The sequence below is a fragment of the Meleagris gallopavo genome, chromosome 1 (assembly GCF_905368555.1).
Source record: "Meleagris gallopavo chromosome 1, MGAL_WU_HG_1.1, whole genome shotgun sequence".
NCBI classification, from domain to species: Eukaryota; Metazoa; Chordata; class Aves; order Galliformes; family Phasianidae; genus Meleagris; species Meleagris gallopavo.
The window spans coordinates 184,198,473-184,219,130 of NC_139404.1; the positions used below are offsets into that span (position 1 = coordinate 184,198,473).

Below are 20,658 nucleotides of genomic sequence, written 5' to 3' on the forward strand. Positions count from 1 at the left end.
TTTCTGAATGAATCTACAACAATAAATCTAAACCTAGTTTGCAATAACAGAGATCTGCTATGGCTACAATTGTCATAACTGGCCAAATGAGTTAAAAGCCTGTGTTCTGTGAGGTCATCAAGGGGTGGCTTAAAAGCCTCAGCACTCTAAAAGCACCAATACATTATATTCCTCTACAGAGAAGATGAAGAGGTCACGTCCCACTACAGATGATTTAGCTCTCCAATCATAACATTCTGGCATTTCAAAGGACTGCACGCTGAAGGCTGCAATAGTTTTGGCTCATTCTTTTGCTAAATGCAGATCTTGCACCCCAGCAAACCAAACTGTCCAGCAGTGGGTGTGTGTTGTAAAGATTTTCCCTGTTGGAGGCTCAGGTAAGCCAGCATCTCCCATAGTGCATTCAGAAATTACTCAGAATCAGAAAGCATACACTCAGATCCACTTTCTGGGCTGAATGAGCAAGTCAATGAGCTGTAGCCTGGATTAAACAATCCTCTCCTATCAAGCTGCACATGTACATTGAAAAGCAGACCAGAAATTACTCATTTGGACATTTGGACATTTCCAAATCAGCTGACATAATACAAGGCTGCAGATCCTGCATTAAATGCTTATTGGTGAGCCTCCATTGCTCTAGTAGCTGTTTGCATATAATCCCATGGAAAAATCAGTGCAGGTAAAGTTATCACACCAGCATTTGAAGGCATCTACAAAAAAGTGAGAAGAAAAAATTGGCAGCCTGTTTTCTGCGTTTTTCCATAGTTCAAACTCCACTCATATTCCCCGGTTTCAGATTCCTGTCTTTAGTAAATTGATGTAATATATGATAGAAGAAAATAGATTCATAGAATCATAGAATGGCCTGGGTTGAAAAGGATCACAGTGATCACCTAGTTTCAACCCCCTGCCTATGTGCAGGGTCACCAGCCACCAGAGCAGGTTGCCCAGAGCCACATCCAGCCTGGCCTTGAATGCCTCCAAGGATGGGGCATCCACAGCCTCCTTGGGCAACCTGTTCCAGTATGTCACCTCCCTCTCTATGAAAAACTTCCTCCTAATATCTAACCTAAACCTCCCGTCTTAGTTTAAAACCATTCCCCCTTGTCCTATCACTATCCACCCTTGTAAACAGCCATTTCCCCTCCTGTTTGTACGCTCGCTTCAACTATTGGAAGGCCACAATGAGGTCTCCACGGAGCCTTCTTTTCTCCAAGCTAAAAAGCCCAGTTCCCTCAGACAACATCTATCCAGAAAAAGAAAGAAGAGAAAGTAAGGAAAGAAGGAACTCTATAGCTACAGTGCTGATCTGTTCAATTACTGAAAAAAAATACTTACAGATCACCTGAAAACTGCAATTCACCTCTACTGGAATACATTATTGCTTTCATTTCCCTGCAAAGTGAGCAGGTAACTATAAGAACTGCCTTTCTTGTTTTGGATGAGTATTTACTTCATGCCAATTACAGACTCTTCAAGAAAGTGTGTGAAATAAAACAAATGCTTTTGGTTTACTTCACGTGGGACAGAAATGTAATTAAGTGGCCATTTTCCCCTGTTTCTTGCAGAAGCATTCCATTAGTAAGATTCCACTAAAGAAGAGACCATCCTGCATAAAATCCAGTGACATCCAATCTCCACCAAAGCAGAAAAATGCTCCCTGATACCAAGCACTGAATAAAACCTGCACCCTTCCAACACATTACAGATGTGTCAAAAAAATTAAGCCCTCAACTCGGGAGCTGGAAAAAAAATAGTGTTGGCAATGCCACAATCAATGAAAGATGTGGCAGAAGAAATACATCTTTTTTCAAAGAAGGTAATTCAGGGAGGAAGGAGGAAGAGAGAGATGGATAATCTGAGTTTAAACACACAGTGAGCCCTTGCTGAGAACTTGTGTTTCCTCTGACACAGACAAGCATAGAAGAGACACTCTAAGCCATCACCTGGAGATAGCAATAGCATGCAAAATTAACAAGGGCTAACATCATCCATGTTGATACAATTCTTGAATCACACAATATCCTGAGTTGGAAGGGACTCATTAGGATTATTGAGTCCAGCTCCTGGCTCCACACAGACCACCCAAAATCCAAACCCAGTGTCTGATAGCACTGACATGTTAGCTCATCTTGCTCTCCAGATAATTTTTGCAATGATATAGAAATACTACTGCTAATGGAATCAACTTGGTAAACAGTGGCCAACATGAAATAGCATCCCTGTCAAATTCAGGGGGGAAAAAAGACAGCTTATTAAGAATAATTAACAAGTTGTATCTAGGAAAGGTCTGTCAGTACTTCATACATGTACTAGGCATAAGAGACCAAAGACTGTCAGGTCATACCCTATCGGAGCTTTTCAAAGGGAGCCAAATTTGCTGTCTTTTATAGCAGACAGACTACTGGGAAAAAGGTATGAAATGGAGCTGGAAGGGAAATACTGCACCATGGGAAGACTGTGGTTGTCTTGGCAATGAAGCCCTTCCCAGGGGGTTATTAACACAGCAAGTCAAGCATTAAATAAAATGCGTTTTGAGGGTGTCACAAGAATGTGCACACCTTGGCATGCCCAGCTCTGAAACTCTAGCAGCTTCTTTGTTCTGATCCAGGGAATTCACCTTCCAACAGGCAGTGCTGGTCAGTGCTCCTTAGCAGCTCAAGAGGTTGATTTGGCCATTGAGCCAAATCCCTCTCCTAGACTGCTGCTCTCCAGCTGGGTTTTACAACATGGTCCTGCCCCCATTTCTCCATGAGACTGTCTCAAATCTCCACATTCAGGTGTTTTTCTTCTCTACAGCTTGCCTTCCTTATGGTTTCACTGCTTCCCATTCACAGAATCATAGAATCATTAAGGATGAAAAAGACCAATAAGATCATCTAGTCCAACCACCAACCCATCACCACCATGACGCTGGGAGCACCCTGTGATACTTTCCTTCAATTCTGCTTCCAGTCTTCAGAATCTTATATACAGTTATTTTTACAAATGAGACAAAAACCAGAGGAAGGAATACATTAACCTATATTGAATTGATAACTAAACCGTAATCTTACAAGCAATTATATATATATATATTTTTTTTGGTTCTTTTTTGCTGTAAAAATTCCCCATCACTGTAGGAATCCTCTGGCAAGTGTAATTTTGGCATGTTTCACTGAGATCTGTTAGGGAAGCACATGAATGTGAAAAAGACTTATAGACCTAAGATTCTCATCAATATATATATTTCAAAATCAATGCCAATTTCATTCAGTTTACGACCTTCTCTGACCGTATAAACTGGAAAGCTTGCAGTTATTTGAACACATGATTACTTAACAGTTTCCAATTTAATAAATCTTAACAAGGGCAAAATCCTTTTATTCCTTTCCATTTATTTATGGCTTGGAATGTGTGGGAATCTACAGTGAATTATCAAGGAAAAAAACCACATAAAACCATGTACAGTAGTAAATTAACCCTTCATTTCTGTGTTCTGCACTAGGCAAGAACAATTTCGGATTTCTAGCAAAAAAACCCTCAACAAATATGGAATATAAATAACTGTATTTTACTGCATTTTGCTGTGAAATTGTGACTTCACTGGGAACTATTTTATTCAGACGCTTTTTAATTTGTACGCATTTGAAAATAATTTCCTAAAATATATGGTTGTAATGATTGATGATGTGGGACAATATGGCCTATTTCACTTGTACCAACATGAATCGAGCGCTCCTTATTTCACAAACTGACATGAGAACAGTCAAGGAAAGCATTATCATGGTGTACAGCAGTGCAAAAGAAATAGTAAAACAGTACACAAATATTTCAATCCACATCCATTATATTAAAGCCGTTTATAAACATTCCATTAAGATTAGATGAAGGAAGTGGTTGGTGCACACTCTTCAGAGGGCAACTTTTTTATTTGAAAATTGTCATTGGTGGTCCCAATGAGCAAAAATTAAGGAATTAATCATTGATTCTAAAGATGTAATGAAAGTGAATATGGTGAAGATTTGCTTTCACCAAACAGAATACTCTGAATCTTAGATTTGGGATGAAAACTCTAAACATGTTTAACTTCAGAGACAGGAAATGTGCCCATAAACTTCAAGGTTACTCAAGGTGCAAGAAGTTCTGTCCATACAAACCTTGGCAGTGTTGTGATACCACTACTTTTAGAACAAGTATCTTCCTCTGGAATATTCTACAATTATCTTACAAATAAAATTCAAGGGCTACCATGAAAGATTTAACTGAAGCAGATTAAAGGTGGAAAACAAACGTTGTGCACATTTGTTTCATTTTTTTCCCATGATTGTGAATTGCAAAATGTATTTTTTCCTCTGTATAATCAGGCAATTCCTATCTTTGTGTGAGTCAGTATATGTTGAGAGAAGGGAGAATTCCACTTTCTTGGCATAGGAAGAAGTGATTTTAAACTACAAAAATCAGTTAACCTTTTAACATATATTTTCCAGTTAATCTTACCTCCAAAAAATGCTCTGCTTGCTGTTCTCGATCCAATTTTCTTGATGTTGTTGTAATCAGACCTGTGAACAGAGAATGATATTTGACTGTCAATACCAGTTGAAAAATATATATCTCAATCGACCAGAAGACGAAATTCATTTTTCAAACACTCAAAGGGAAAAAATCTATTTGAAGCTATATCAGCCACAGATTTCTTGACATCTGTCAAGCCTTTTCTTTTGCAGCACAGCCATTATGACTTTCTGACTAACAATGAATCTTTACAGAAAAATGCTGTGAGAAGAGTAACTGAAAAACAGTGAGCTGTGCATCTCTCCTTAACATGCTGCATTTATTATGCTGAATAAAACACCTTACAAAAGAATCACTGTTTGTCTTATGATAAATTGCTTCATTGAATCATTTGCATTTGACTGAGATCCTTCCATAAAAAACCTCATTAAATATTTCAGAGTTCTTAAACAATTAATGGGATAGGATGCTGATTGCCTCCATGCCAAGAATACTTGACAAAGATTATTTCTGTAATAACTACTTGTGTATGTAGCAATTTCCAAATGTAATCATTCTAAGGTATTAAAGATTTTGTACCAAAATTTCATCATTTTGTTCCATGATCAAATTGAGTCTTTTGAATAAAGTATCCTTTTACATGAGTATGATCAAGATATCTTTTCTTCTAAAGTAATTTTATGACATCAAGTTAGGAGGTAGTGTTGATCTGCCTGAAGGTAGGGAGGCCCTTCAGAGGGATCTAGATAAGCTGGATCGCTGGGCTGAGGTGAATGGGATGAGGTTCAACAGGGCCAAATACCAGGTCCTGCACTTTGGCCATAACAACCCCATGCAGCGCTATAGGCTTGAGGATGAGTGGCTGGATGACTATGAAGAGGAAAGGGACCTGGGGGTGTTAGTTGATGCTTGGCTGAACATGAGCTGATAGTGTGCCCAGGTGGCCAAGAGGGCCAACGGCATCCTGGCCTGCATTAGAAATAGTGTGGCCAGCAGGAACAGGGAGGTGATCATCCTCCTGTACTCAGCACTGGTGAGGCTGCACCTCGAGTACTGTGTTTAGTTTTAGGTCCCTCACTATAAGAAAGACATTGAGGCCCTGGAATGTGTCCAGGGAAGGGCAATGAAACTGGTGAGGGGTCTGGAACGCAAGTCTTATGAGGAGAGGCTGAGGGAACTGGGATTGTTTAGTCTGGAGAAGAGAAGGCTCAGGGGAGCCCTTATTGCTCTCTATAACTACCTGAAGGAAGGCTGTGATGAGGAGGGGTTTGGCCTCTTCTCTCAGGCAACAAACAGGACCCAAGGAAATGGCCACAAGTTGTACCAGAGGTGGTTTAGATTAGATATAAGGAAAAACTTTTTCTTTCAGAGAGTGGTCAGGCACTGGAATGGGAGGTGGTGGAGTTGCCGTCCCTGGCAGTGTTCAAGAGGTGTCTGAACTATGGGATAAGGTTTAGAGGCTTGTGGTAGCAATGGTAATGGGAGGATGGTTGGACTAGATGATCTTGTCGGTCCTTTCCAAACTTGCGACTCTATGATGCTATGATTCCATAATGTGCTTTCACAAATGATTAACGTCTTGTAAGATGTACAGCAAGTAAAGAAAATGAAGTACTTTACAAGTTCCCTCAAAAAAACTGATGCACACTGCTCTATGAACACAACTTAGTTTTTACTTTTTCTCAGTAGAGATTTAAAGGTCAGATTTGAGTTTCCTCCACACAAAACATTTCTTTGGATGGGGAAATTCCTTGTTTGAATGTTGTCTCATATACTCAGATGATAGTAAAGGGACTGATTTCCCCTAGAGGTAAAGATGTTTTTAGAAACAATGCCAGTGGACAAAGTAGTCCTTAAGAACTCCTCCTCTATAAGACTATCAACAAAGAAAGGAAAAGAAGGACTCCCTGTAGTACTTATAATATCTACTTATTCAATCAGATCAGTCAATCACCTAAACACAAATCCATGATGACTGCAAATTCTGCAGAAAACAATTGCAGCAACATCTTGCATTTATATAGAACCTCTAATTCCAGAAAGTTTCTAAAGCTGCAACTCTTCATACACTGTTACCTTCTACTTAGAAGCATCACTTATTTGTTTTGGTGAGAAGCAGGGGAAGAGGACACATTGTGGATAAAGAAGGGAAAATAGTACTTGAAGCAATGGAGAGGAAAGTCCAGTCTGCCTCCCATATTTCAGGCTCATCATGAGATCTACCAGATCCCAGAAGTGACACCCAAGGGGATATTGCAGGCACCAGATTGGATCATTACAGCCATCTCGGTAATATTATTACATGGAAGAACAACCAGGTGCTGGCAAAAGGCTGAAAAAGCAAAATAACTGGTATTTCCTGCGCCAAGCAATTGTAAGTCTTCAAAACAGTTACACCATATGGGAGACTTCTACTCACTGCATGAGTTTAAACAGACACGACAGCATGGATGACAAATTGGTGTCATTCACACAAGATCTCCCACGTCTAGGGAAGACACAAGGAAGAAGTTCTAAGTTATGAAAGAAGCGTAGCCTCAATAAATTGATAAAACAGAAAATTCAGATTTGAAATATCCTTATTTGTTCTACGCACGGTCTCTATGGAAATTAATTGTGCATGACCTAACTTCAGTAAGGAATATGATCATTTTTTATACTGTCTTTCACATTCATCCTTCTTATTGGGGTACTATGAATTACAAAGACCTTCCCCTTAAATAATAAATATTCAGAGTATTTACTATGCTGAAAAATTAGTCAGCTCCCCCCATATACTGGGGAATGCTTAGGCAACACCGTAAATCACAGACTTCTGTCCTTATCACCTAATTCAGGCAAAAGATTTCACTTCTGCTTGGAAGACCAAGAGCTAACATCTGACACTGAGCATCACTCACAGAATTTATAGTGCTTGTCTCTCACTAGTAAAACAAAAGCAGTCTCACACAATCGCTGTTCCCACTACAGGTTTGGGATTTTTCTTTTTTTCTTTTTTTCAGTGTAGGGCCTTTTGGGCTGCCATAATAGTCAGAGTGCTTGCAGAACTAAATTTACTTCTAAAGGGGGTATATGAACACATAGCAAGAATCTACAACAAAAGTGCCTATATTTTAAAATGAACAGATCTTAACAGATTTAGTACCAAGACAGCAGCTGCTCCTGAAGAACAAGTAACCAAGCAAATAGAATCAACAACTAAGTCCAAATACTAAAACGCAGCTGCCCTTAAAGAGGACAAAATATTTCTATACAGAGTTCTACAACAAGAATTTATTTAATTATGGTTATGTATTGGTACAGATATGAACCTTGTTCTTACAAAACTGCGTTTCAGAGAACTCTGCTTTAGATCTATCATTGACAGTGAAAAAGGAAAAAGATTCCAGTTACGTTTACTAACCAGTTCCTTCATGAGTTTCATGAGAATCTTGCTGTGTCCCTCTTGTATTTAGTACAAATACATAATAGTGGTAATTTTTAGCAGGATATTTAACTTCCTTTTACAGATCCATAGCCACTGAGAGAAACTTGGTTTTGCACAAGAGAATACATCCCAACTGCAGTTCTTCTCTAACTGTACTGTATCATCATACTGTTATGTTAGAAAGGCATTATCTAAAGAAAATAACTTTCAGGGAATTATATGCCCAAAGTAATGATGCTGGGCTGCACTGATATAAAATCTCAGGGGGACAATGATGAAAAATGACCATTTCTTTTTTTCCCATCTTCAATATGTGCCATAGCTCTTGTAGACACAACCATCTGGTCAACTGTCCGAAGCCAGCTGGGAGATATAGCAGGCATTTTTCACAAAATAGCAAAAATGCTAACAAGCTGCAGAAGTCATACCACACCTCTCAGATGGTTTATCTGAAATTTCCAGGGAAACAACATGGTCCTGTTAGGTCCAGGAGATATTTCTAAGTGTGATGATTCTTAAAGACAGCCAGGAAAGTGAAGAGAAAAACTGGGTGTGATAGAAAAGTTATTTGTGATAAAATCATCATCAGGGTTATGTGATTCTGTTCCCTGAATTTCTTACTTTGTTTTGAATTTCTAACTTAAAACATCTCAATGTGCATCCTGGCACCTTGGCTTCTCAGGCCAGAAGCAGACTTTCTGACAAATTCAGGAATGTTGCTTGCTCCAGTATTTCAGGTTAGAGACAACCATGTTCTTATATAACTTACTTTTCTACAAGTTCTCTTACTTTTGATATTGGAATACTCTTCCCATCCTAAATAAATTAACAGTTATTTTTCTCCTCGTGTTACAGAGTTTAGAAAAGATGGAAGGTGACTGAGCTCACCCTGTGCAGTATGTCCCACAAGCCTGCTCTGAATTTTGGCTGGTCTTGTATGGAACCAGGAGTTGGACTCAATAATTCATATGGATCCTTTCCAACTCGGGTTCCTCTATGATTATGTGATTCTAAGCCTCAGTTTGGACACAGAACTTAGAGTTACTGTCAGGTATGTGTGTGCCCATGGAGGCGTGCAAACGTATGCATATACAGCTACGCCAGATGACATAAAGTCAGGAATAGTTATGAATTCAATGCCTGATGCTTTGCAATGGATTTTACAGAAAATTATCTTTATTAATATTAAAGCCGTCAAACCTGGCAAAGGAATAGCAACTTGTTGGTTCTATCACGTTACCTAAGTTGTACTTGTCATTCAGAACTGGAACGATGTTCTGTCTCAAATAAGAGTCTTTTGTGATGCATTGTATTTTTTGAACAGTGTTCTGCTTGGATGCTTAGACATGTAGCTATGCCAGATGAACGTATCTGAGAAATACCTCAAAATGCACATTGCTCTCTGATAATATGCAGGTAGTAGGCTCAATCTAGAGCAATTCCACTGCAATCAAGGCAGATCCACAAATTTATGCTAGCAAAGAACTTTGTACAGTGCCTGTAATCTTTGCATTTTTATTGTCAATAACACATGAAAAAAGAAAATTACTAACTTACTTAATGTAAAAAAGCAAAGCAAACAAATTTATATTTCATGTAATTTGAGGCCAAAATCTTTCATTTCTGTAAGTTCAGTATCTATATTTGCATTTTGACATACTTCCTCAGAAGCTTGTGATACTGCCATTTATTTCTACTGTAGCTCCAAAATTTAAATTGAAGTCTAACATTTTTGCCAGTCTGTATCAAAGCTTGCATTGTACAGTACAGAAAATGGAAACATATTTTATATGATGGCCTAAAGATAACACATATACTTAAGTTTATGGTTATTTTTATTATTAACTTGCCAAGAAACATGGAGTAATGTGCAAGCAGGGTGAGAGTCTTGAGAAAAACAGACAGATGACTAAAGGCAAATAGTGACTTGCACATACTATCAGAATCATCAAATGGTTTGGGTTGGAAGGGACCACAAAGCCCTGGCATGGCTGGTTGCCCCCACCAGCTCAGGGTCCATCCTACCTGGCCTTGAGCACTTCCAGGGATGGGGCACCAGAGCTCTCTGGGCAGCTGTGCCCAGAATTTCCCCCAAACATCTAACCTAAGTCTCCCCTCTTTTAATTTAAAACTGAGCCCCTTTGTCCAATCACTGCACTGCATGACAGAGTCCATTCCCACCTTTCCTTCAGGTGCCTTTGAGGTACTGGAAGGTCATTATAAGGTCTTCCCAGAGCCAACCCCTTTGGCCTATCTCCATAGAAGAGGTGTTCTAAACCTCTGAGCATCCTCCTGGTCTCCTCTGGACCTGCTCCAAAAGCTCTGTGCCCTTGTGCTGAGGGACCAGACCTGGAAGAAAAAATCACCCAGCTCTGTTGAGCATAAAGCCTATGGTAGAGGTAACTTCTAAACACTTGAACAGTACAAAGGGAAACACTGCGGTATGTGTGCTTCTTCTGATGGTTATCTTCTGTGCATCCAGATCAGCCCAAAGCTGCAGGTGTGATCCTGAACTGAACTGACCTTTGACTTTGAAGAAATTCACATATTTTTCAATAGCACAACACTTTGGGACCAAAAATCAGTTTGCTACAGGCTATTTTCTAGCACAGATTGAATTTCCCTAATATGGCTATGAAGCCAAGGAGAGTTCAATAGCCTTCTCCTTATGAAATTAAATTATTTTCTTTCAAACTGTAGATGGATAACCTTACCTGAGCTATGTTGTGAAGTCTCACTTAAAAGATAACAGAATCTGGTATGGAGAGACAGAATGTTATACTGCTGTCTCTGGAAATACTGCAAATTTTATGGGATAAAGCATTATTTTTTTAAAAATGAAATTTTAAAGAACTCCTTTATTAATATCTCAATTCTAAACTTGGTTTAGATGAGATATGAAGAGAGTACTCAACAGGTAATACAGGCTAAAGTGAAAGAAGACAAATATATTCTATTTTAATCTGAAGACTGAGTGTCTTCATAGGCATACAAAGATGAGTAGGAAAACAGCTCCTTCCCCCTCCCCAGAAATTTAACTGAATTCAATTTACTGCACATTTTACTGCTCTTCATTAAATTACCTTCTTTTTTTTTTTTTTCTTCCAGCCATGCATACTCATAAAGACAATTTAATTCATAAAATATAAGTGTGGATGGGAGAGAACTAGGACCAAGAACTTCAGGTTATGGCTCAAAGCTTTTCTATTATCTTATAGTTGGAGGCAACTTTCTCCTAATAAAGATATTGATCTTCATCTTATCAGAAATCAATTTTGAGATGGAAGCAAGAATACAAAATTTGAGAGGCTTTTCTGCAGAGGTACTGTGCCCCATCTGATGCTCAGCCCACAACACAATTCCCAAACATCTTTCTCAAGCATTATAAGGAATAAGGATACAGAAAGAAAACCACAGCAGGATATCAAAGGAGACTTTGTAGAGCTACCCTTGAAAGCTCTGCTTGGGGAGAAAAATGCCTTGGGACTGTTTGGTGAGAACATGGCTCTTTTAACCCAACAAGTTAAACAGACAAAAGAACCTCTAAAGCAAACACTGCTTTTCCAAAAATGCTCCATCAATTCAGCAACTGGTTATACACAATGTCTGCTCCCGCAGGCTGATTGTGCAGAAATTCATGTGGGAACACACGGGTTTACTGATGAGTTTATTAGAAATCTCAAATATTTATTAACAGCTGACACAAAGGTACGAATGCAGCCTACGTATTCTGAACACAGATAAGAGTACAGAGCTGTTCAGAAATACAGCCATCAGCTGTCAGCTGTCCCACTGCACTCTGATAGCATGAAACTAAATTTGGGGCTTTCAATGGGAGGGAAAAAAGGGAGCAGCCAAAACAAACAGCATCAGGATTTCCAACCTAATTCAGGAAAGTAAAACTATCAAGTATTCCTAACCACAGAAATGCAGAAATGAATAGCAATAACCAGGGTAATTTTATTACCCACAGGCAGTGAGAGGCGTTGTAAACACTCTAAGAGCACATTCATCTCCTGCAATAAATTAGAGATAGACAAAATGAAATTGAATTTCAAAGATAAATGATAGAAAATGATGTAAATTTTACTTGGAGATGTAAACAAACATATCATTTTATATAATTACACATGTAAACCTCTAATTTAAGAAGACTGTATTTTGATCTAAATGAATGATACTTTATTTAGCAAGAGAAAAAAAAAAAAAAACAGCAGGCAAGGCTCTGCAATTACGTGAACGAGTGCTGCCTTATTGTTTTTCCAGAGGTGACAATGAGCAGAACGACCTCTTCGAAAATAGCTAGGTATCAAAAGTGATTGCTTTTAAAAACAGTTATGTTTTCTAATGTGTGGTTATGTCTGAGGAAACAAAAAAAGTAAAGAATAAGCAGAAGAAAACTCCTTTTTTTGGTTGGCCCTTCTGTTTCTTGTGAGACTTTTCTTAGCTTTTTCCTGAAAATATGAAAACTCTGCACAAAATGCAAAGTGAACATTTATTCCAGTGAAGAATTTGGATTTTGCCTTTAAAGGTAGCTTTTGGCTTGTTGTTGTTGTTCTTAAACTATGTTTAAAAGGCAATATGGTGTGACAGTCTGTTCTGCCTTGTGGAATGGAGGGCTCCATGGGACTTCCCCTTTTCATAGAATGGGTTGGAAGGGACCACAAAGCCCAGCCAGCCCCAACCCCCTGCCATGGGCTGGTTGCACCCACCATATCAGGCTGCTCAAGGCCCATCCAAGCTGGCCTGGGAGCAAACCTGGGCTGTAGACCCCTATCACTCACAGCTTTTTCCCTGGCTCTGTCTTCAGCTGCAACACCATGACAAATCTCCTACAAAGGGGAGGTGACTTATGCTGTGGGGACACAAGCCAGCTAATGCCACGCTGCCTACCAGAGACCCATAGTAAACCCGTCAGCCTTTCTTTCGATGAACTAAATAGACCAAGCTCCTTTGGCTTCCTTTCCTTTCCATTTTCCATTCATCTTCCTGCATTGCAGTTCCAGCATGCTGTCATCCACCCTGAGCCTGAGGAATGGAGACTGAATGCTGTGCTCCAGTAACATCTCCACAGGCCCCATAAACCAGCCCAACAACTGCCTCAGTGCATGCACTTTGAGCAGAGATTGGCAATCTTGTTATCAGTCCTCAAATGCACTGTTTTACATCACTGGCAAATCTCATTCCATTTCTTCTCCCTGAACCCTCAGGTATTCTTTTTTTTTTTTCCTCCCTGGCACCTCCTCTGTGTAAGATGACTGCTATTTCTGGATCAGAACTTCCCACTTTTGAAGCTGGCATCCTTGATGGGAACATCAAACAAGATCATTTGTCTAGTCAACACTTGAAACTGTTAATGTGCGCCTTTCAGCGTGCAAATTCCTCTTTCAAGACTCATCACTTTTATTTCTTCCTCAGCCAGACCCATGTGCACATATCAATTATTCTATTAATCTCCATGAGGGCATGTCTCATAAATTCTGCAGTGCAACCCTACCAAATGCATTACAGAAGTCCACGTAGATTACACATATAGCATTTCTTAGAACATCATTTATCTTATCAATGGCATCAAGGTAGGCTGGCACAATTTACTTCTGCTAAACACATGAACACTTTTATCCCATTTTCAATCTATTTCCATGTCTTTAATTCTACTGTCTTTCAAATAGCATTCAAAAATCTTGAAGATGATGGAGGTCAGACAAAAAGAAGAGTAAACACAAGGTTTATTCTTCACACTGCCCTCCATAGACATTCCATTTGTTATCTTCCACTTATATGACTCCACTCCAAGATTTGATAATACTTTTCAATAAGTAACTGCCTACGAGAGTCCAATTTAGCTTTCCTTAAACACTTTGTATGGAAATTCACAGGTTGTGGGTTATGGGGTTTTCAAAGTTCAGATGCTTTATTTAGGCTTAAATGAGTACATAAGAACAGAAAGAACATTCATATCTTCTTTTGTTTCTATCCTTTACAGAGTGCAGTGCTGCCTAAAAATCTCATTGCTAATATGATGCCTCAGCACAGATTTTAACATCCCCTTGCATCACTTTCATTTTCAGTGAGAAACTGCAGAATTCTATTTGGGTTATAATTAGCATGTAATTGTTACTTACAGGAATAGCTATAAATATATCTAACTGGTGGCTAGCTTAGTAACCAGTGCACATAATCATTATACAATTTTCTTTAATTTTTTTTTTGTGCACAAAGGCCTCATCATTCTGCAAAAGTGACAACTGAGCCTAACTAGAATCTGGTTATAATTTATGCTAATGAATTTCACTGTTTGCAGGAGAGGAGAGTTATATAACACGGGTAATGGGGTGGGTGGTGACACCTTCAGTGAAAAGAGGACATGGAAACACTCCGCATCCCATCCTGCTTTGTTCCATCTCTTTCTTTGGCATATTATGATGTAACAACAAAGGCAGGAAAAAGTAATAATAACGAAGTCTCCAGTGTATGCTTTTGTATAACACGTACCTAGGCTGCTGCAGGCTAAGTCCTGGTATTTTCTTTTCTCAGTTGTGGAGGAGATGTGGAGGTGTGTGCAGGGCACAGCTGTCAGTGTTTTCTCCTCATCTGAAAACCTTCATTACCTTCTAAAGACAAATGATTTTGCATCTTTTAATATATACCTTCAATAAGTGCTGCTCTTGACAATAGTAAAACAGGTCTGCTTTTCTCCAGCTGGACTCAGAAGACTTTCACCCTTCATTACCAGCAATTGCCTCCACCAATTAGCATCCATTGGTGCTGGGAAAGCGGTGCCTTGTGCTAACAGCAGATTCCCCAGATCAAGTGAATCTCATCTTTATCTCCAATAAAAAATGATTCATTGGTGATGTGACCTTCCTGATGCAGACACACAACGCAGAGCTGCAGAAAGAGGCCTCACAGAAAAGATATATGGCCTTCTTTGGTGACAAACAACCTAAAAGACAGACCTATGTATACTTCAGCTGCCCTTCCCAAGGTGGTCTCCTGCCTGGGAAGCAGCACTGAGACACTCTGTTTGGTTTCCTGCTCACCTCCTGACTTGTTCAGTAACCTTCCATCTGACATTTTATGTCTCAGTGCTTCAGTTTCCCCTCCCATAAAAACTGGGATAATTGATGTCTTTCTCCATAAAGTGCCTTGTGATCGATAAAGGAAAAAATCACTTGTGTAAGAGAAAGGTATTATTATTAACTAACAATCTCATAAAGCTCAGCCATAACAGCACTAAGCACTTTTCCAAAATTTATGGTTATGTAGGTAAAGAAAATAATTTCTTTAAAGAATAAAATTCATCTCTTTGGTTTCTAAGGTTTGCTGCTTTTTCTTTTCTCGTCCATACAGAGATTTATTTTAATTCTTAGCAATGGATAAAGTGTAGTACTGGCTCTGACCCCTGACTTCAGTGGCTTTGCACATAACAAATAGCAGTAACGCACAGAAAAACGTAAACATAAGCAGGAACTGCTTTTCTCTGCAGAACAAGGCCAACACCTCAGTCTTGCTGAGCAACTGTCAGAGCAGAGGGTCCCGCGTACAAGAAAATCTTTAGCTGAGGAAAAGCAGCAGAATCAGCTGTTGGCACAGAGCTGTCACCTAGGTACTGATGGTGAGATCTGCAGACTGAGCTCTTCCCACGTGTACAGGCGCAAGGACAGCAGACCCAAGTTCTGTCGCTCAATCTGGAGTCTTATCAGCACCCCAAGCACTGCATCCCGCTCTTTAGAAATGCACTTCAGTGTTACATGCAATCTGTCTTGGCCACAGCAACTGGATGCACGTGACCTTGAGTAGAGTAGGGAAAACCAACTTATAGAGTAATATAAATAAATAAATAAATAACGTTCTTCTCTTTTTAAAAGCCTTGCACTGAGTTCTGTTCCATTTAACTGCAACATTCTTATTTCAGCTAGCTTTAAACTAGACAACTTTTCTACCAGCTTCCCCATAAAATGGATGCCACGTTTAACTATCTTGCTGACCACAAGCTGAGAACTATGAGGATAACACACACACACATTGTGAAATCTATTCTGTGCTAACCTATCATGACACAAAAGCCAGTTGTTATTGAACTACTGGATACAAAGGCTCTGAAGCAGAGTGGGATGGTTAGTGTGCTCATTTGCATCTCATTACCCAGCATGCTCTTCCTCCTCAGAGCTATTTTCATAGTGGTATTGTTGTCCGAGCCCTGGGAACAAGTGGAAAGATTTGGGGGCTTTGGATGCAGGCAGTTCTTTTCTACTTGCTTTGCTCCCCTTTTACAATAAAGGCTTTGCCAAGTGCTGAAAATGAACCATTTTTCCATTTTTAAATCTGTATGGGTGGTGGTGGGGGTTTCAGTAGTTTAAGCTATCAGGAACAAATCTTGAATAACAAATAAGACTTCAGAAATGTGAGCCTAATGCTCCTCTGCACAAGGTGCTCAGGCATGAAGGTTCTGATCAGAGAGGAAGAAATGAGATAGAACTTCCTTCTGATTTAAGTTTTGTTTGTACAAAGAACCTATTCCAGCAAAATGTGATTGCAAGCTCCCTGTTCAATGAAGGGCAAATATCTTCAATTGCAATCCAGTACGATCAGCAGCTTTCTGTCTGCGTTACGAGCCTCAGCAAAGAGAACTGAACATGCTGGCTTCTGTCACTGTCTACATCTAAGACTGCGATGATTTCACCCTGTCCAATTCATTTCAAAAGCTGCAGCTTCCAATTAAAAGTACAAATTGTCAGCCAGAATAAGTGTCTATCATTTGAGCCAGAGTAGTTTTGGTTTCTGGCAGATGTACTGCATCAAAAGGTTGATTTGTAGATCAGTTACAAATTTTAATCCAATAGTTATGGGAATGAAACTGCCACAGACATAGCACTCAGAACAACACAAAGTTACTTATGCTTCCCATAGTTGCCGGTTTGTTTGGTAAAGCTGGAAATAAAAACAAATTCCAAAATGATTTTATGTTTTTTTCAGAGGTACCTGAAAAATAATAAAAAAGAATAAAGTCCAGGAAAGTTGATGTGATTTAACCCAGCAGGTGGCTGAGCACCACAGCTGTTCTCTCACTCCTTCCTTCCCAGTGCAACAGGAGAGAGAATAGAAAACAAAGTAGAACTTGTGGGTTAGCTAAAACTCTTCACTAAGATAGAAAAAAGGAAAAGGATAATAATCATATATATAAATAAATACGTATGTATACAATAAGTGATGCACAAGCAATGCTCACCATCCACCAACCAGCACCCAGCTAGCTCCCTGAGCAGCAGAAGAGAGCATGATGAACTTCCACCACCTTCAAAATTCCTTTGGCATGATGATATGGTATGGAATGTCCCTTTGGCCAGCTTAAGTCAGCTGTCCTGCTCTGTCCCCTCCCAGCTCCTTGCATCCTTGGGTGCAAATGGCCTTGGCTCTGTACAACGCTGCTTAGCAGCAGCTATAAACATCAGTGTGTTATCAGCATTGTTCTTCTCACAGAACCAAAACATAGCATCATACCAGACACTCTGAAGAAAACAATTCCATCTCAGCTGTAACTGAGACAAAAGTCTACGAACCTTAACTTCATATTCCTTAACGCCATCTATCACACAAAAATCACATTGTACTTCATAAATGTCAATGAATTCTGCATCAAAAGCCAGCGTGAGGTTGGGAGTTAACTCCTCCACAGGTTAAACAGATTTCTCTCATTTTACAGATAGAGAAACTTAGCTATAAAATTAAAAATGTGTTGAAGACTGGTGCAAACCATAGCAGGAGCGCATTTTTAACTCTTTAGTCTCTCAAGTCTGTTTTTTAAGAATGGGATCAATTTTGAGACTTCTCTTTGGGATAAAAAATGATCAGCGTGGGCAAAAATCATACAAATAAAAACCAGAAAATCTTCAGATCAGAGGAAACCACCATTGAAGGGCTAGGTTTCTAAGGCTAAGGCTCAATTTAAAACATCCCTCATGTGGCAGGAGGCTGTGTGGCATTTCACAGCAGGATGGTGTGACCGCGCTTCTAGTTCTGTGCTGTACAAGCCTCGATGAAACAATCAGGCATTCTCTCTCACCCAAGTTACTCATTTTATTTTAGCATTGTTTTCACAGCAGTAGCACAATCCTATGTCTACAAACTGCTCCTGTAGGGTACAAAAAGAACAGGTTATGCCTGTTGTGGATCCTTGGGAGTGTACTTGGTGAACTTAAACCCAGAGATATCACGCACATGGATTAGATACTGAAAATATATTAAGATGGAGGAAATAACCACCAACTTCTTTATAGCCCAGATCAAACTCTTCTACAGTGCACCACAGTCAGTTGGGGTGTCATGGAGATCTGCACGCACTGCAAGCAGAGACTGGAGAGCACTTGGCAGCTGGGAAAAAAGCTCCATCAGAGCCAGGACAAGCCCAAGCTTAACCACATGAACAATAAAACACATTCCATCAGCATTCCAAATGGCCATGATATTTAGTATCATTACGCAGACAGCTCTGACTGCTGCTGCACAAGGTGTGGTGATGGTGCACATACAGGGATGCACCATCACTGAATGTTTCTCTTCCACTGGCAATGCTTGTCTGAGTGCACAGAAATAGATCCAGGCAGAATGGCAACACAGAATCACAGAAACATTAAGGTTGAAAAAGACCACTAAGATCATCCAGTCCAACCAGCAGCCCATCTCCACCATGCCCACTGACCACGGCCCTCACTGCCACATTTTCACGTTTCTTGAACACTTCTCTGGGCAGCCTTTGCCAGTGCCTCAACACTCTTTCTGAGAAGAAATTTTTCCTCATATCCAATCTGACACCTCCCCTGATGCAACTTGAGGTGATCACCTCTCATCCTATTGCTGTTACCTGGGAGAAGAGGCTGACCCCCACCTCACCACAACCCCACTGTTGCAGAGAGCAATAAGATCTCCCCTAGCCTCCTCTTCCCCAAACTGAACAATCCCAGTTCCCTCAGCCGCACCCCATAAGAGTTGTATTCCAGACCCTTCACAGCTTCATTACCCTTCTCTGGATACGCTTCAGTGCCTCAGTGTCTTTCTTGTAGTGAGGAGCACAAAACTGAACACAGTACTCAAGGTACGGCCTCACCAGTGCTGAGTACAGAGGGACAATCAATCCCCGTGCTTTAGGCTTCATCACTCTCCCACCACTTCTGCCTCTGCCTGGCTGGACCCTTTCTGTATCTGTGTGCAAGGAGTAGTCAGGAGGGACTGCTCCCACCCTGCAGCTCCTGCAGCTTGTACTGGCTGCTGGAGGTCAACAGGGACATAACACCTGTGACCCCTATTTCTGCTGCAGAGATAATTTCAACTTCCTATTCAGTTTTATTTCTAGGTCAAGATAAGAATGATAGATTAAAACCAAAAATAGCAGAGCACTCGGTCTATTTGTTGTGCTGTACCTCAGACAGCCGGCTGCCTCTAACTATGCCAGTTATTGATTTTTGTACCAAAACATTTACACTGGCACAACCCCTAGTGAGTGCAATTATATGGGCATAAAGGTGCTTTATACTAGCAAAGAATATGAGATAAATAAGGTCATTTATACTGCTCTAACTGCATTCATTTCAGGGTATTTGTATGACTTTAATGATATCAGGGTAGTTAAAGCAATACAACTTGTGTCTACAGACAGAACCTCAGCCTAGTAGTAATTAACACAGATACTTCCAGCCAGCCTGGTCTGCAAGGCTTATGCTAGAAGCAGCAACTGACCCATGATGATCTGCAGCCCTAACAGAAACCTCTATAAAACAAGCTCCACCTCCACTTGCTTTGGCCCCATTTGCAGGAAGGATGTTGCAGCAAGGAAGCCCTGAGAATTGAAAGTTGCCAGCAGTTGCTTTTCTCTTGAGTCTGGACAGCAGAACAAAGAAGAAATAATCAATTCACCAATGACATCTTGCTGTGAAAGGGCTGTGCCATCACAAAAACGCTGACAGAGCAGTTGTTAACCCTGCACTGCCCTTACTGTGCTTCATTCACAAGTGAGCGGTGTGTGGGAGAGGGGACTGTTGCTGCTATCAGTCCTGTAGGGCTTTTTGAGGCCATACAGGCACCATCCTTCAATAGGGACTTTGCTGTCAGCACTCTGCAAGGCAAAGGGATCTGCTTGGTGAGAGCTCTGGGTATGCATCAGGGTTGCTTTGGATGGAGTATGGTGTCAGGTCACCCTGGAAGCTGTGCCCTGCATGCTGCGTGATGTGATGAAGGGAGGAAAACAGCTCCTAGGACCCCCTCTCCCACAAAGTCCCCCCCAAGGGTTAAACTTCAACTCCCAAACACAGAAAACCAGCTTGTACTTTAGATGGAGAGTGGATTTGCCAAGAGGCTGCTGAACCCATCACTGAGATAATGAGTAAACATTTTTCTTAGTTGCATACTCCCAGTCTCTTTTATCACTTTTCCCTAAATAGTAAGAGAACAATCTCACGGGAAACAAGAAGAAATTTCTCGTGCAGCAGCCATGAGGTTCAATAGCCACAGGGCCGATGTGTGGGAACGCTGCCATGCAGAAAGGACCTGAGGCATGGAGCAGCTCACTGACAAGCTCGGTCTCAAACCCAGATGTATGCATGGCCAGGGGAAGCTCTGCAGTCCTGCAATAGGACAGGGTGTGCCCAGCCTCATGGAGTGCCAAATTCCAACCACCTTCCACTTTGCCAGGTGTGTGAGTAGCTCATGCAATGTCAGAATGAAGAAAGGGCATGTATCAT

General features: G+C 40.4%; 1 protein-coding gene across 9 annotated transcripts in view; it reads right to left on the bottom strand.

Annotated features, from left to right (window-relative positions):
* The window catches only part of FAT3 (FAT atypical cadherin 3), a 451,950-nt gene that overhangs the window by 130,191 nt on the left and 301,101 nt on the right, over window positions 1-20,658 (bottom strand). For all 9 annotated transcript variants that reach the window (XM_085216394.1, XM_085216393.1, XM_085216390.1 and 6 more), the window contains one exon: window positions 4,480-4,541. In XM_085216394.1, coding sequence (XP_085072520.1) covers window positions 4,480-4,541 — 62 coding nt within the window. The remainder of the gene's footprint in view (window positions 1-4,479; window positions 4,542-20,658) is intronic.